Source organism: Lissotriton vulgaris, unplaced genomic scaffold (assembly GCF_964263255.1).
Source record: "Lissotriton vulgaris unplaced genomic scaffold, aLisVul1.2 SCAFFOLD_241, whole genome shotgun sequence".
Lineage (NCBI taxonomy): Eukaryota > Metazoa > Chordata > Amphibia > Caudata > Salamandridae > Lissotriton > Lissotriton vulgaris.
The window spans coordinates 2,022,966-2,037,989 of record NW_028252742.1 but is presented as its reverse complement, the minus strand read 5'-3'; the positions used below and the strand labels follow the sequence as shown (position 1 = coordinate 2,037,989).

Sequence of the window (15,024 nt, the reverse complement as noted above, 5' to 3'; positions counted from 1 at the left end):
GGGCGATAGAAGCCACACTTTTCTGGGGGTTAGCCCAGTTTTGGGATGACCACAACCGTGCCCTGGCTGAGATCTGGGGGAAGCATTCCCTCATCTCTGGCTGCCAAAAACATATTTAATAAACTTGGAGCTAGTATATTAGCGTTTTGTTTGAAGAATTTCCCCGGGAGTCCGTTCGGCACCAGAGTTTTCCCTGACTTCTGTTTGGTGATAGCAGCCTGCACTTCTTCCAAAGTAATCTCCTCTTCCAAAGCCGTCATGTCTTCTGTTTGCAGGATGGGCATATCTATGGCTGAAAGATAGTTGTCTATACTATCCACCGGTAGTATCGGATGAGCCGAACTTCCTTTCTAGCTTAACCCATCGAGTAGTTTCCCTGCCCTATTTCCTGACTCATTCAGTGTGTGGGGAGTAGTCAGAATTTGGGTGCGGGCCTCTCCCTCCACCAGGGCCCGGAGTTCTCTCCGCTTAATTTCCAACTGTCTAAGCATCTCGGCCTTGTTGTCCCGGGATATATTTTGTTCCAGTTCTAGCAATTTATCTTCAAGATTCCATATTTACAACGTTTTTTCTCTAAGTTTTTGGGCAATTGCGTCTTGTAGCCTCCCCCTAAGGACTGCCTTGTATGCCTCCCAAAGGGTGGCTTCTGAGGAAATGGAGCCTTTGTTCTCTTGAGAGAATAATTTGGTCACAAGGTCAACTGAGCCAATTACCGTTTTGATACGCAACTCCCAGGGGCTCAATCTCCAATCTAATTTGGGCCTCTATTCCCAACCCCCTATCTTTAACTATAGTGGTGAGTGATCGGAGGTACCTCTTGCTAGATAGTCTGTGTCCTCAACAACTGGAATCTCCCCTACTGGGGCGAAAAGGTAGTCGATTTGAGAGAAGGTCTTGTGTGCCCCGAGTAGTAGGAGTAGGTACGGTTGAATGGGTGGTGTTGTCGCCAAAGATCAGTCAGCCCCAGGAAGCGCACAAAGCCTGCCAATGGGGTAGGCGTCTGAACATTATTCAATGTAAAGAGTTTCAGCAGGGCTCAAAGATTTCTCAATATAGCAGATTTAAAAATTCAACACTTTACGCTGATTCACTGCTTACGAAACACACTTTGAAAATTCCACAATTGAGGAAGGGACCCTGTTGAGGGGAGGAGGGTGCCAAAATGATGTATATGTTTGTGAGATGACAGAATTTGTTGTTATTCTGGGAGGTAGGTTTGTAGAAATTAAGGCCCTATTTAAAGAGCTAAGAGGTTCCATCCTGGAAGTTGCTTATTTTGGAGTCAGGGGAGTTGGTATGGGAACATACCGTAAGAGGTGCACCAGGCAACCGGGCTTTGGTCCAGTTTGTTGGGACATAGAGGCATTGGCAGTCATGTGGCTGACGGATAATACTGCAGTACTATCTGGGACATGATCACTGTTAATTGTATGATAATATAATGAATGAATTATGTTTCAAAATAAAATGTTTTGTATGATTAATGACAATAAAAAACTTACATACTCATATTTTTAGATATCATTAGAACACTGATTAATTAACGATCTTTCACTCTGTAACAGCAAAATTTGAACAGGAAACAAAACAAAAGTGGGAGGGAAAAAAAGAAAAAATGCTACCCTTCATCAACATGCAGCAGTGCTTATAGAAAGCATGAGAAATACCACTGGAGTCTTTAAGTCCACAGTCCTATCATTTATAAAGTGAGAAGCCATGCGGTACCTGGCGGGGGCACAGTGCTTCGCTCTACTGCTGCTGTAACAGGGAAATTCAATGCCCTTACATCTGACCTGCCTTCTTTTCTCAAACACAAGTCTGTATTAAGAAAGGGAAAGTCTGCGGAATGAGATAAAAACATTAATGTTTCAGTACATTAACTCAATGTCAGGTACAAACATTCAAAATACTTTTCACAACTCATAGTTCCATACAGAATATGACAAAGAGATGTAGAACTTTTCAGTCACTCTTGGTTTTGAATTTTTTCAAATCTGTTTATTGATTTTTCAAAGTTATCAACAGTACATCATACAACTAAGTTTGCATAAATTACATGCCCTATTGGAATCAAACATATTGAACACAACAATGTACTTGCTGTAGTACAGTAGTAAGACCTATCTACAGACCTATCTCTGTAGTAATAGCATATTTTGTCATAGTCTTGGGTATTAAGAGCGTGTTGTCAACAGATTTATATAAGAAAAAACAGAAACATAAAGAACAAAATAATGGTGGTGTGCACAGGTTCCAAATGTGGTAAACAATAATGTAGACGTTCAGTGGGGTGGTTAATTAATGAGCGCTACAGTTGAAATGTTAGGGATGTGGAGCATCAGTAACAGACTCCAAGAGCCTATTCAGAGTTCCTATCCATGATGGCATCAGAGTTCTCAAAACTCCATACAATGTTGTACCAGAGAAAGCTATCTTTGGTCTAGTCCAGACTTTTCTTTTTTCTTGAACATTAAAGGTTGAGCTTTTGGAAGTCACCTACTTAATCAAGTTAGTGTGCCACCTTGGCAAAAGAGGAGCAGATCCAGATCTCCAATGCACAGCAATATTATCTAGTCAACTTCATGGGTAAATCCAGTAATCTATTACCAGGAATTCTAGCCCTAAGACAAAAATGTAAACCTAGTAACAAGCATTGGGGGAGTGAAAACCATTCCTACTCAATAGAATTCCCATTGTTTCGGTATTCTCCCACCAGAAATGCCAGGCAGAGTACATAGCAAGGCCAGACAATGAGGAAATAATCTGCATCACATAGATTACATGTACAGGAGCACAGTTGCAAAACATAACTGACACATTTCAGCCTCCTATGGGTCATGGAGATCAAATGAACATAATTAAACTGTGTGTATGTGAATCTAATACTCTTAGAGACTTTCTTGGCATGATTCAAGGAGTCATCCCTTCTTTAAAAGCCAGTTCCCTGACTAGGTCCAATTCCCACTTGGTCTTACTATGCAACTAGGTGGTTTACTTCATGTCATGGAGTGATAAACTGGAAGTGCAACAACTTCCAATAGAAGGTAATGGAGTAGGGACTTAAATTAAACCCACATTGGAAAAACACCAATTTACACAAAATTACATTATTTAAAATCGTTTAAATATAAATATAAATTAATGTTAATAACATATAAATAGTACTATTTTATTTTTTCAATATAAAATACAGGATGAGTTATTTTGAATTTATAAAATAATGTAATAACTGTTATAGTAACACATTTTATTAACCTATTTTGAATTTGAAAAAAATGTTACTATAACATTTGTTACATTCTTTTTTAAATTAAAAATGGTTCATTAAATATGGTATAATTACATAATAAATATGTTCTATTTATATATGTTTAACACCAGCTTATATTGTTTTAATTTTAAACTATTTTGAATAGTTTGATTTAAAATATTGCCTCCCTTATTTTCTTTGGGAGAGTGTTGCAGTACAAGTGGTTGGCCATGTAAAGTGCTGGTCTTACTACAAAAGTGCAGTTTGTGAATATAAAATAAAACATAAATTTACTCAAATGTGTATGTTACTTTTGTGAATTAAGCCCCCTATGAAAATAAGGCATGCTCACTGCAAGTGGACACAGTGCAGGCTTAAAAAATAAACTGATTCTGATCTCAAGAACTCCGCCAGTTGCTCTATCCCAAGATGGAAAAGAATGGGTTACCTCCCTGTATGGCTCCTCCTAGTGGAATAGGAGGGTAATATCAGTCTGACTTACTTAACTCCGTCAGTGGAACTGTGATACAGCAATTAAATACAATGGATCCAAGTTTCCCCTATGCCAAATCATCTGAGTGACTTTATTAGGAAACACTTGGCAAAGGTGTTGAAGGCCTTTTTCCAAGTCAGCTGCCATAACTATGGCCTGTGATTGCAGAGCTCTGGGGTTTCTTACATCACCTTAGGGAAACGATATGTTACTTGATGGAATGAAATCACACTGTTCATGAAGGACCAATGGAGTCATGTGGGAATGCAATTGTGTAAGGCAAAGATTTTGCTTAGGATCTTATAAAAATTAATCTTCAAAAGCGGCCTATATGGGGGTCTGTCCACTGGGGCCATGCTTTGTTTAGGTGTAGGAACCACACCAAAGCGTCCCTCGTAATGGGAAAAAGATGATCATGCTCCCAAGCCACACCATAAAGGCTTACTAACTGTGGGACTAACAGGTCAGCATAGGTTCGATAAAATTCAGCAGGCAAGCTGTTCATACCTGGCATCTTTCCACTCACCAAAAAAGTGTGCTTCCCTAATCTCTCTTTGCATGATGGTATCACCTAGCTGCTACTCCTCAGCAGCAGCCTGTTAGCCCTAGGGTCTTTGCATCTACAGTAGCCTCACACAAGTCCTGGTATTAATTGCCAAGGGCTATGTTAGTATCTACCACATTCAGCAAAAGCCTAAGTCTTGTGATGAGGATACTGCCAGTTAATAAGCCACCCAAGCAGGTACTCAGTTCTGTCCACCGCTGCACGTAATTTGGCCATGTTCCTCTTATAATCGTGGCATCAAAGTTGCTTGATCAGTCATATATAGTTCACGAAGGTCGTGAAACTCCTGGTGTTTGTTCATCGATGTCAGGGTCTTGAACTCTAGGGAATTAAATGAAACATCAAGCTCTAGCAAGGCTCAAAAAAGGCATTGTTAACACAACACCGGTTGCCTTTTACCCTAGTAATGCAGTGCCCTCTTGCCACCTCCTTTAAAGCATTCCGCTCTATGCTGGGGTCCTCAGTCATTCCTTGGTTTTCATTGAAGTCATTTTGAATTGTGTCCCCAGGAGTCTGTCGGAACACATGGTCCTCCAATATAGCAGGCTATAGTCTCCACTTCAGGAAAGGTGCGACTGGCCTGCCTCCATTAAATCGTAAATAATAAGTGTTATGGTCCAACAATGTGTACTGAGGAACTCCAAATGTAGAACGGATGTGAAAATGGGTTGGGTTCCCAGAAATCTGCCCGAAAGGATATGGTGAACTGGGGAATAAAATAAATACTCTCTGGCATTTCAGTGGGCTTGTCTGCAGAGATCTACCAGCTCAGTCACTTAGTGAACGCAAGAGCACTCTAGCAGGTTTTCGATTTGCAAGGTCAGGATCTGTCCAATCTGTTCAGGGCGCAACCGGTATCTCTCCAGAGAAAAATAGAGATCTGATTCAGTCACTGCACTTCAATTTTAAGCACATATATATATATTGTTAAAAAGATGCATTATTCCCAACTGATTTTGAGGAGGAAGAATAAGGTTCCAGCATTTCACTTTGTCACAGCTTCATATTTTATAGGCTTGTAGGAAAGGGCCCTTTTTGACATGGTCAGCCCTACTTTCTTGCCTGGCATTTAATATGATTTCGACTGGAAGTGCACTAGGTTCCTACTAACCAGGTACCCAGTGCCAGATCTCCCCCCCCCCAAAAAAAGTAATTGTTTCCCCCAATTGGCAATATCTTTAGTAACCTATGTAAGTCCCTCGTAAATGGTACCCCTGGTACTTGGGGCTAGGGCCTCAGGTACTAGAGGGGGTCATTGCAGGCTGCATGTTTTGGTGTAGGCCCAAAAATGAAAACACAACATGACACACATCTCTTTGTGCCAAGTCCCCTAATACTGCATGTAATATTTGCAAGTCACCCCCTACTGCAGGCCTCACAGTTCTAAGGCAGGGTGCCTTATATTACATGTGAGGGCCTAGCTGCTTGAGTAGATATGCCTGTGTGCTGGCCAGTTCCATCACTACCAGTACAAGTGAACAGGGAAGCCAGTTTAAGACATGTGCTGGACACTGGTTAAAACGAATTCCCCAGCTACATGTTGCTTCACTTAAAAGGGGGCGTTTGGTATCTCTTATTAATAACCCCATACTGATGCCAGTGTCAAATTTAGTAATACATGCACACAGAGGGCACATTAGAGGATCCATCTGAAAACCTACCAGCCCCGGGTACTGACTGCAAGGCCACCACCAGAGACGAGTGTCCGACCCCCAAAAGTGAGGGCCTTTGCTCACCGGAGACCATAAACCAAGCCGGGTGGGGCCAAGGGTACTTTGCGCCCCTGCCCACAGGATGACCTGCAGATTACCACTCCAAGGCAGGGGAGCTTCAAAGCGCCTAACGCCTTGGGTATGTGTAGTAATCTACCTTCACTGATATTCTTGTAGCAGGAGACACAAAAGAGTTACATGATCGGAACTTGTGTTGTGTTTTGAAAAGGTTAGAAACAAATGGCATTGTGGCAAATAAACTTAAATGTATTTTTGGTGTGAAATCCATTGAATATCTAGGACATCAGATATCAGGTGAAGGAATTGTACCTAGGGAAGGTCTCATTGAAGCAATTGTTGAGGCGCCTAGTCCTGCCTCAAAAGAAATGGTATCTTCATTCTTACGTATGTGTGAATTTTACTCTAAGTTTATTTCACATTTTTCAATGAAAATTGTACACGAGAGATCTACTCAACAAAAGAGCTACTTTCAAATGGGATGATCTCTGTCAAAACGAATTCACTAGTTTAAACAAGCATTTGCAATGTAATATGTCTCGCATTAGGAAAGTTTGATCTAATGGTATTGTAAATAACAAATATTTTATTTATGTGTTGGTTTTTAAAATAGCGAAATTAATAGCTTTATCATTTACAATGCCAAAAGTTTTAACTTTCGCAAACTTGACACCTATAGCATTTGTAATGCAATATGTGTTGTATTTACATGACTTAGATGTATTAATATTACTAATAACAATGGCTTTTATTTTTTAAAATAATTAATTCTTACATAAAAGTGATTGTAATTCATAATGGCAATAGCTTAAACTTTTGTAAATAACGTTTGGGAAGATTATGTTCATTGTATTTTATTGTGATGAAAATCCAAGAACAGCAGTGAAATATTAACATCTTTTTGTGACATTAGTAATAAAGCTTGAAACATTGAGAGAACATATTAGAACAAGTTGTTGTTGAATGGTTGCACAGAGTGATGCTGTTGCGTTCAGTGGTGCTGAGTGATGCTGTGGCCTTCAGTGGTGCTGAGTGATGCTGTGGCCTTCAGTGGTGCTGACTGATGCTGTGGCCTTCAGTGGTGCTGACTTATGCTGTGGCCTTCAGTGGTGCTGACTGATGCTGTGGCCTTCAGTGGTGCGGACTGATGCTGTGGCCTTCAGTGGTGCTGAGTGATGCTGTGGCATTCAGTGTTGCTGAGTGATGCTGTGGCATTCAGTGGTGCTGTTGTGTTGAGTGATGCTGTGGCATTGAGTGATGCTGTGGCATTGAGTGATGCTGTGGCGTTGAGTGGTGCTGTGGCGTTGAGTGGTGCTGTGGCGTTGAGTGGTGCTGTGGCGTTGAGTGGTGCAGTGGTGCTGTGGCGTTGAGTGGTGCTGTGGCGGTGCTGTGGCGTTGAGTGGTGCTGTGGCGTTGAGTGGTGCTGTGGTGTTGAGTGGTGCTGTGGCATTGAGTGGTGCTGAGTGATGCTGTGGTTTTGAGTGATGTTGTGGCGTTGAGTGATGCTTTGGCATTCAGGGATGCTGTGCGCTGAGTGGTGCTGTGGTATTGAGTGGTGTTGTGGCATTGAGTGGTGCTGTGGCATTGAGTGGTGCTGTGGCATTGAGTGGTGCTGAGTGATTCTGTGGCGCTGAGTGATGCTTTGGCGTTGAGTGATGCTGTGGCGTTGAGTGATGCTGTGGCGTGGAGTTGTGCTGTGGCGTTGAGTGGTGCTGCGGTGTTGAGTGGTGCTGCGGTGTTGAGTGGTGCTGTGATGTTGAAGGTGCTGTGGAGTTGAGTGGTGCTGTGGCATTGAGTGATGCTGTGGCATTGAGTGGTGCTGTGGCATTGAGTGGTGCTGTGGCATTGAGTGGTGCTGTGGCATTGAGGGGTGCTGTGGTGTTGAGGCATTGAGGGGTGCTGTGGCATTCAGTGGCGCTGAGTGATGCTGTGGCGCTGAGTGATGCTGTGGCATTGAGTGATGCTGTGGCGTTGAGTGGTGCTGTGGCGTTGAGTTGTGCTGGGGTGTTGAGTGGTGCTGTGGCATTGTGTGGTGCTGTGGCATTGAGTGGTGCTGTGGCATTGAGTGGTGCTGTGGCATTGAGTAATGCTGTGGCGTTGAGGGATGCTGTGGCGTTGAGGGATGCTGTGGCATTGAGTGGTGCTGTGGCGTTGAGTTGTGAGGGATGCTATGGCGTTGAGGGATGCTGTGGCGTTGAGTGTTATATTGTATGCAGAAAATGTAAGAAGAGGGGGCATTATGCCAGGATGTGTAAACATTTAAAGCCAAAGTACAAACATTTACATATGTTTGAAGAAGTGGGGGAGGAGTCAAACAAATAAGTGTTCCAGGTTGTGCATGAGGCAACGGGTAAGGAGAACATGCCCGACATGTGTGATAGCAGGCAATAAAATTTTGAGGCTAGTTATGGTATTTGTTTGCAGAGATGAGCTATTTGCCACTTCGCGAAAGCAGCAGGCTCGCAATGGGACGTTGTGGGGTAAGGCGCTGCTCAGCTGCCCTAACAGAACCAAAGTGATTGGCTTTGTAAAGAGACGCCCCCGCAATAAAAATGTCCGTTTATGGGAATTAAGACGTAAAAATAGTAAAATACGCCCTTGCCATCAGTGCATTCCGCCAATGCACATAACCTTGATAAACCTACTGCGGCCTGGAGCAGGCTTGCAGGGTAGTTGCTATTAAGTACTATGGAGCGCTGGGGCGAACCGTGCTCATCGGGGTTGGCTGCAGGCAGTGGTGCGGCTCCTGTGATGTGTTTGAAACTTCAAAGGTAAGTCTTATCTCTGAAAGGAATGAAATGAGGGATTTCTTTCTCCAACTCTAACCGAGAACGTATTTGTTGTGAAGCGAGTTTATTGGTGTTTCTTTCGCTCAGTGGTGCCGCAGATCTTTTATTTATATAGGTGTGGTGAAATGTCAGGATGTACAAAGGCTGCACTCCCTTTATCTATACATGAATATTTAAATCACAAGGTAGCAGGGAAGCTGGCAGCTGTGTGGCTATCCCTGAAATGATGCGGTAACCAGATGTGTCCTATGAAATTCTAATAATCAATGTTATGGTGTGATGGCATTGCGCAGAAGGGGGCGGGGGAGAGCATTCCTTTGAAGTCTGAAGCTCTTGCTGTGGCAGGTCTGATGCGTGCGACAAATGGTGGTCTGTGAAGTGGGGGGGGTGGAGCGGAAGGGATTCCTGAACTGCACGTTAAGTCTGGTGCTGCGAGGCTGATGGGCGGGGGAGCAGGGGCGAGCATATGGGGTGTGAGTGAGAACAAGCGCGCGCCTGGCGAAGCGTCACGCTTCAGTAGACAACATGCATTGGGAGGAATCCGCTTGTTCAAGAGTGTTGTTTCCTCTACAATAGTTCAGAGCTATAAATAGCTCGACCCTGACCCTCACACCTTTGGGGAAAAGCACAAGGGTGCAGAGGTCATTCATTTTGTTTTTTCCAGGAAAAAACTGCCGCTTTGGGAGTTTGTTTCTCAAAAACAAAAAAGTTTGGTGAACAGCTGCTTATCAGATGGCGGGCATTACCAAACTCGTAGTGCCTTCAGAGGAATCTCTGTGACAGTGATTCTTCCCAAGTCACAGTGATCACGACTGGGTCGGCGGTGATCTTTGAATGTGACCAACCTCTGTCCATCGGGTGGCGGATGCAATGTACTCCGCCACCTGCCCGACAGAGTAAAGACCGCCATATTTTAAATCAGGCCCTAAGTTACTGCGTGTGCTCTATATGCATCAATTCATTGTGCAGGAGACGGAGTGTGGGGTGTGAAGACCAGGAGGCAACAGCTCTTGCAACACATGCTGGTCTATGTGTGTGTTCATTTTACACTGCTATGGAAAGCCAACAGCATTACAAGGTCATAATGACCGAGCGAGCTGAAGAGAAATGGATAATGTGCATTAAGATAGCACATACTCCCTAGAAATGTCTGAATCCAACACAACTTGTAAACAAGATACTGTCAAAGTTTAAAACACCCAAATATCATCTTACTAATAGCTGTAAATGCAGCAACAGGTCTTATTCAGCTGCTAAAACAATCAAACGCTATAAGATATTTTTGAATGGGAGATATGATGAGACCTCTCAATCAGTCAGCTCCCACAATTCATCGCCTCCTATATTTCACCATGTTTATGCTGCCTGCAAATTAGTGAGACTAAACTGTCTCTTACTAAATAACTAAGATTTTAAGCGCCCGTGAAATACATACTCCAAGATACTCTTGTGCACTGATCTTAATAAGAATGGTACCTGCTTCCAGCACAATACGCTTCTTGAGATACATCTCTCCTGTGCTCCATGCGTAACAACAAAAACCCAAAACAACAAGTTTTGTGTATTATATGGTCTGGCACCTCTACAGATAAATAGATGCCACTATTACTCACTTCTACGACGGTCATTGTAACTACTGTAGAAGAATGATAAGTGGATCTATCAAAATTCAGATCTGTTACCATGCAACTTGCACACTGATTTGCTGAGTGAACACCTAGCGTGCTCTGCTACCTCACTGGCTCCCAGTGATATTTTGCAAACGGACGCTCAACAGGGCACGCTACATGTTGTACACATGGATAAACCAGTTGCCTCCTTTCCAGTTTGCACTCTCTTGACCAGCAGCCCTCGGATGACTGTCTTTTATGAGCTTCAGGAGGACTGTCCCCACCAGCGCCAGCACCTTCCCCTTGTGCTACAGCAGCCATTACTGCTGACCCCTTCAGTCTAGGGTGCTAAGTGCAGCGCTTGGAGACCAGAATTCCAAGTGCTTCCAATTTACATTCTAGAAGCAGAAGTATACAAAGAGAAGATTCAAGAATTTGTCAAAGGTGGGGGCAAATTTTCAGTAGACTATTAACCTAATAATCAGTATGAAGGACTCCTGCACCTTGAACAACAAGTTGTAGTATCCCATAAGATGAACTGAGACACAACACTCACATAGATTATGAAAGTAACTCAGTGGCCTCTCAATGGGTACTGTGCAGGCCTCTGGGTGGGACCAGGTGCCTGGGAACCCTCTTTGGCCTGTGAAATGTTGAGGATGTGCTTCCTGGGAGCAGTAGGCACCTGTTGACGAGCTCCTGCCGTGAACACAGCGCTCTGCAGAACCTGGTGGTAGGTGGGTGGAGAATGACTCAGTTCCTTGGGAGCAATTTGCCCGAATACACCCCTCTGCAACCAAGCTGTGCCGAGCCCAGAGGCTGTAGTTCTCTTGATGTAGTACAGAATGTCCCAGGTGCACAAGAAATTAGCATAAGGCCTTCTGGGAGGTGTGCACGAATTCCAAGCAAAAATGTGGATCTGGGACTCAGCCATTCTGATACCCCGCCCAAAGGATGGGCAGTCTAGCCTTCATCATGAAAAACAACCATTCTTTTGCAAATGTTGTAGAATCTGTTCTGATGCTCCTGCCGGTGACTGTCCATTCTCACACTTAGGCTGGGGCACAGCTGTAAGGTGACCTTGTGTGTATGACCCCTGTGGGTGAGCCCCATGGGGGATACATAAAGACACCCATTGGTTACAAGGCTGAGGCTAGAATGAGAACTGATGCTTCCTCAAGCTCTTCTAACGCGTCTCTATGGAGCGTAAGCATTTTAAAAATAAAATGGTCCGAGTGGTCCTTTAAAGGCAGCGGTGGAACATTATTACATTGAAATATTACAAATGTTATTGTGAGAAAATAAAAAAGGATGAACACAGTTTTTAATTAAAATGCCTCCAATGATATATCACTCTAACACCCCTTAGTCATCTTGACATACTGTCTTACAGTATATTTTTTATTTTGCTTACTGGATTTAATGAAAGTTAAAAAAACACGGAACATAATTTTTTAACTTTTCCTTCATGGAGCACCCCGTACATTCTTCACCCAGAATATATTTATTGTGATACATTTTAAAGCACTACATAGTATGAGTTACTTTCTTGTGGAAAAAGTCTTCAAGCCCCACTACAATGTTTTAAATTCCTGGCAAAATTCAATATTGACTAAATAGTTCCAATAAAATAATACGCCACTTGGAGAGGGGATAATAGGGTCTAGGGGTGAAAACATTTGAAGACAGCTATGTTAAGGGCTGTTGATTCTGGCAACCTTCCTGAGGGATGTGCATTCTGATACTCAGGAGGTGAACATACATTGGTGTGGTCCACCTGACCAAGGCCCTTCCAACACTGATGAGGGATGAACATCCAAGGCTCCTGTTGTGCACCAATTCCCTATTGTGACGTCAGGGAAGTAAGTGTAACATAAATACAATTTACAATTACAAAAACATTTCATTGCATCGTCACAATCTAACAGTATTGTACACAGGGTGCGTTTGTGTGTGTGTGTGCGCGTGTGTGTGTCTCTATGTGTATGAGTTATACACCTCCTGGCAAATTGGGACAGGAGATGTGCACGGCGTGTGAGTGAACGTGCGCGCTAACATGGGGGAATCTCCTGCGCGTGCACATCCCCTGTCTCACATTCCCAGGAAGTCAGTAACAATAGATGTCGGCTGGACACAGTGCTTCGCACTGCTAACACCAGCGCGACCTAAAAAGGAATTGGGGTCTTGCAAAAGGCTTACACCGTTTGATCCCAGTTTAAAATGTACTTTGTCAGTTGATGCTAGTTTGTATGGTTTGGGGGTTATGATTTCTCAGTTTAAGCAAGGAAAAGAATTTACTGTGGGTTTTACATCACAGGCTTTACGCCCAAGTGAGAAAAATTACTCTGTAATAGAACGTGAGTTTACTTGCATGTTGCTGGGCAATTAAGAGGTATAAATGTTTTTTGTGGGGGAGAAGTTTTAATCTGCTCACAGATCACAAACCTTTGGTTCCCATTCTTCAAGGAAAAGAGGTGAAAGATCAAACTCCACGGATCGCCAGGCTTAGCTCTAAGTTATTACAATACAGTTCATGTGGCACATATACCAGGTAGTAAAAATACACGCACTGATTTTTTATCTAGATTTCCAATTCCTCTTTCTGCTCATGATTTGAAAGAAAACATTGAAGAAGATGGTCTTATTGCTGCTGTTGACGCTTGTTCAGTGGGGTGTTTTACTGAACATGAATGGTTTTCAGCCATGGATGCTGACTCAATTCTCAAAGAGGTTAAAAACTATATTGTTTCAGGTTGGCCTAAAGAAAAACACCTTGTAAATCATTTTCATCCTTTTGCGAAAATTGCTGATGAACTCACTTTAGAGGAGGGTGGAATGATCATGAGAGGTGATAAGTTTGTCCCACCTGAGTCATTGAGAAATCGTATTATTAATTTTGGACATGAGGGACATCTTGGACAAACTAATACTAAAAAGAGAATTCGTCGTTTTTATTGGTGGCCTTCTATGGATCGTCAAATTATTTCTGTGGTTGAACATTGTTTGACTTGTAACTTTAGTGATAAAGTGGTAAAGATAGTTTCACCTCCTACCCAAGATGTCATGTTACCTGATGGTCCCTGGTTGAAATTGGCAGTGGATTTTGTAGGTCCATTTAATATCTTGCCAAGCAAATACAAATTTGCCCTAGTTGTTGCTGAATATTTCAGTAAATGGTGGGAGGTTCATTTTATGTCTGATCCAAACTCTATGGAAGTTATTAAATTTTTTCAAAGTTTATTTGCAAGAGAAGGATTTCCCAAAGAAATAGTTTCAGACAACGGAGTACAATTTACGTCGAGAGAAATGTAAGATTTTTTGTGTCAATCAGGTATTACTAACGAGTGGCCTTATATCACCCACAGGCTAATGGTTTTATTGAGAGGACAAACCGCATTTTAGTGGAATGTATTCAGTGGGCAGTATTGTCGAAAATTGACATCAAGGAGGCAGTTCAAAGTATGTTGTGAGCTCATCGTACCACACTAAGTGTCATCACTGGATCAAGTCCATTTAGGCTACTAAGAGATAGAAGGTAGATTACTACAGTATGTGAATCTGGTTTCTCTCATAGGAGAAAAAGCAGACCCCCCCCTAATGTCACTAAATTCAGTATTTAGAGGAGCCCCTGGCACCAAAGAATCATATCCTGGTGATCTACGAAGAAGAAAGACACTGAAGAGTCACAAAAGCAGAAGACTGAAGAACAGCGACTGACTTGGCACAAGCCCTGTCAGCCTGTCTATTGTTCACATCAAAACGGGACCAAGGATGTCTCTTCCTGCAGCTGCTGTGCCTCCAAAGCCTGGGAGGACTGCCGGCCTTCAATAAAGAATCAAGAAATTCAGTGGAGCCGCGGAGCTGCTTCCCTGCATTTTGCAGACACTAAAAGAGACCTGAGCGGACTTCAAGACTGTGAAAACCTGACACAAGCAAGCACCACTGCACCCTTCACTACAAGCCCGAGTGGAAGTGGGCCAATGGTGCTAGCGTGGTCCGCCAGACCTCCAGAGACAAAGCCCACTTTGGACTTGCCCATTGTGGACTTGCTGAAGCTGCCTGCAGCCCACCTCTACCGTGACTGTTCCAGGTGATGAAAATCCGAACACCTAAAGACCCCTCTGCACCTGTCGCCCCTGCTCCGTGCAGAAGAGGACCAAAGGTGTCCCCATGTCCCCCTGCAGTCTTGAGAGCTAAGCCCACTTACGAGTTAGGCCCGACTGGTTTCCCAATACAAGCCTGCAGCCTCTTTTCAACCGGACCGATCCCCATAAGATAACATTGGGCGCCAAGGCTGAAAAGCACCTCAGCAACCGGCTGCCTCAGTGCCACCAGAGGTGATCATTTGGCACTCCCTGGGAACGTGCCAAAAACTCACCTTAAGACCAGGAGATTGGCCCTGCCCCAAACTCACCTTAAGAACAGGATATTGGCCCTGTACATCTCTGTGAAGTGCCCCAATGCAGTACATGTTTTGCAACCATAAGATAAAATTGGGCACCGGGCGCTGAATTGCACCTCTACCCACAGCAACCCCAGTGCCGCCTTGTGTGGCCTCTTGGTGCTACCTTGGACCCTGCACTATAC

The 15,024-nt window shown here is 43.5% G+C and overlaps 1 protein-coding gene across 4 annotated transcripts in view; it reads right to left on the bottom strand.

Annotated features, from left to right (window-relative positions):
* LOC147662040 (uncharacterized) overlaps window positions 1-15,024 on the bottom strand; it is a 253,861-nt gene that overhangs the window by 37,268 nt on the left and 201,569 nt on the right. For 2 of the 4 annotated variants that reach the window (XM_086951162.1, XM_086951161.1), the window contains exon 6: window positions 1,726-1,839. The exons of the other annotated variants lie outside the window; for them this stretch is intronic. In XM_086951162.1, the coding sequence (XP_086807288.1) occupies window positions 1,726-1,839 (114 nt within the window). The remainder of the gene's footprint in view (window positions 1-1,725; window positions 1,840-15,024) is intronic. 4 annotated transcript variants of the gene reach the window in all.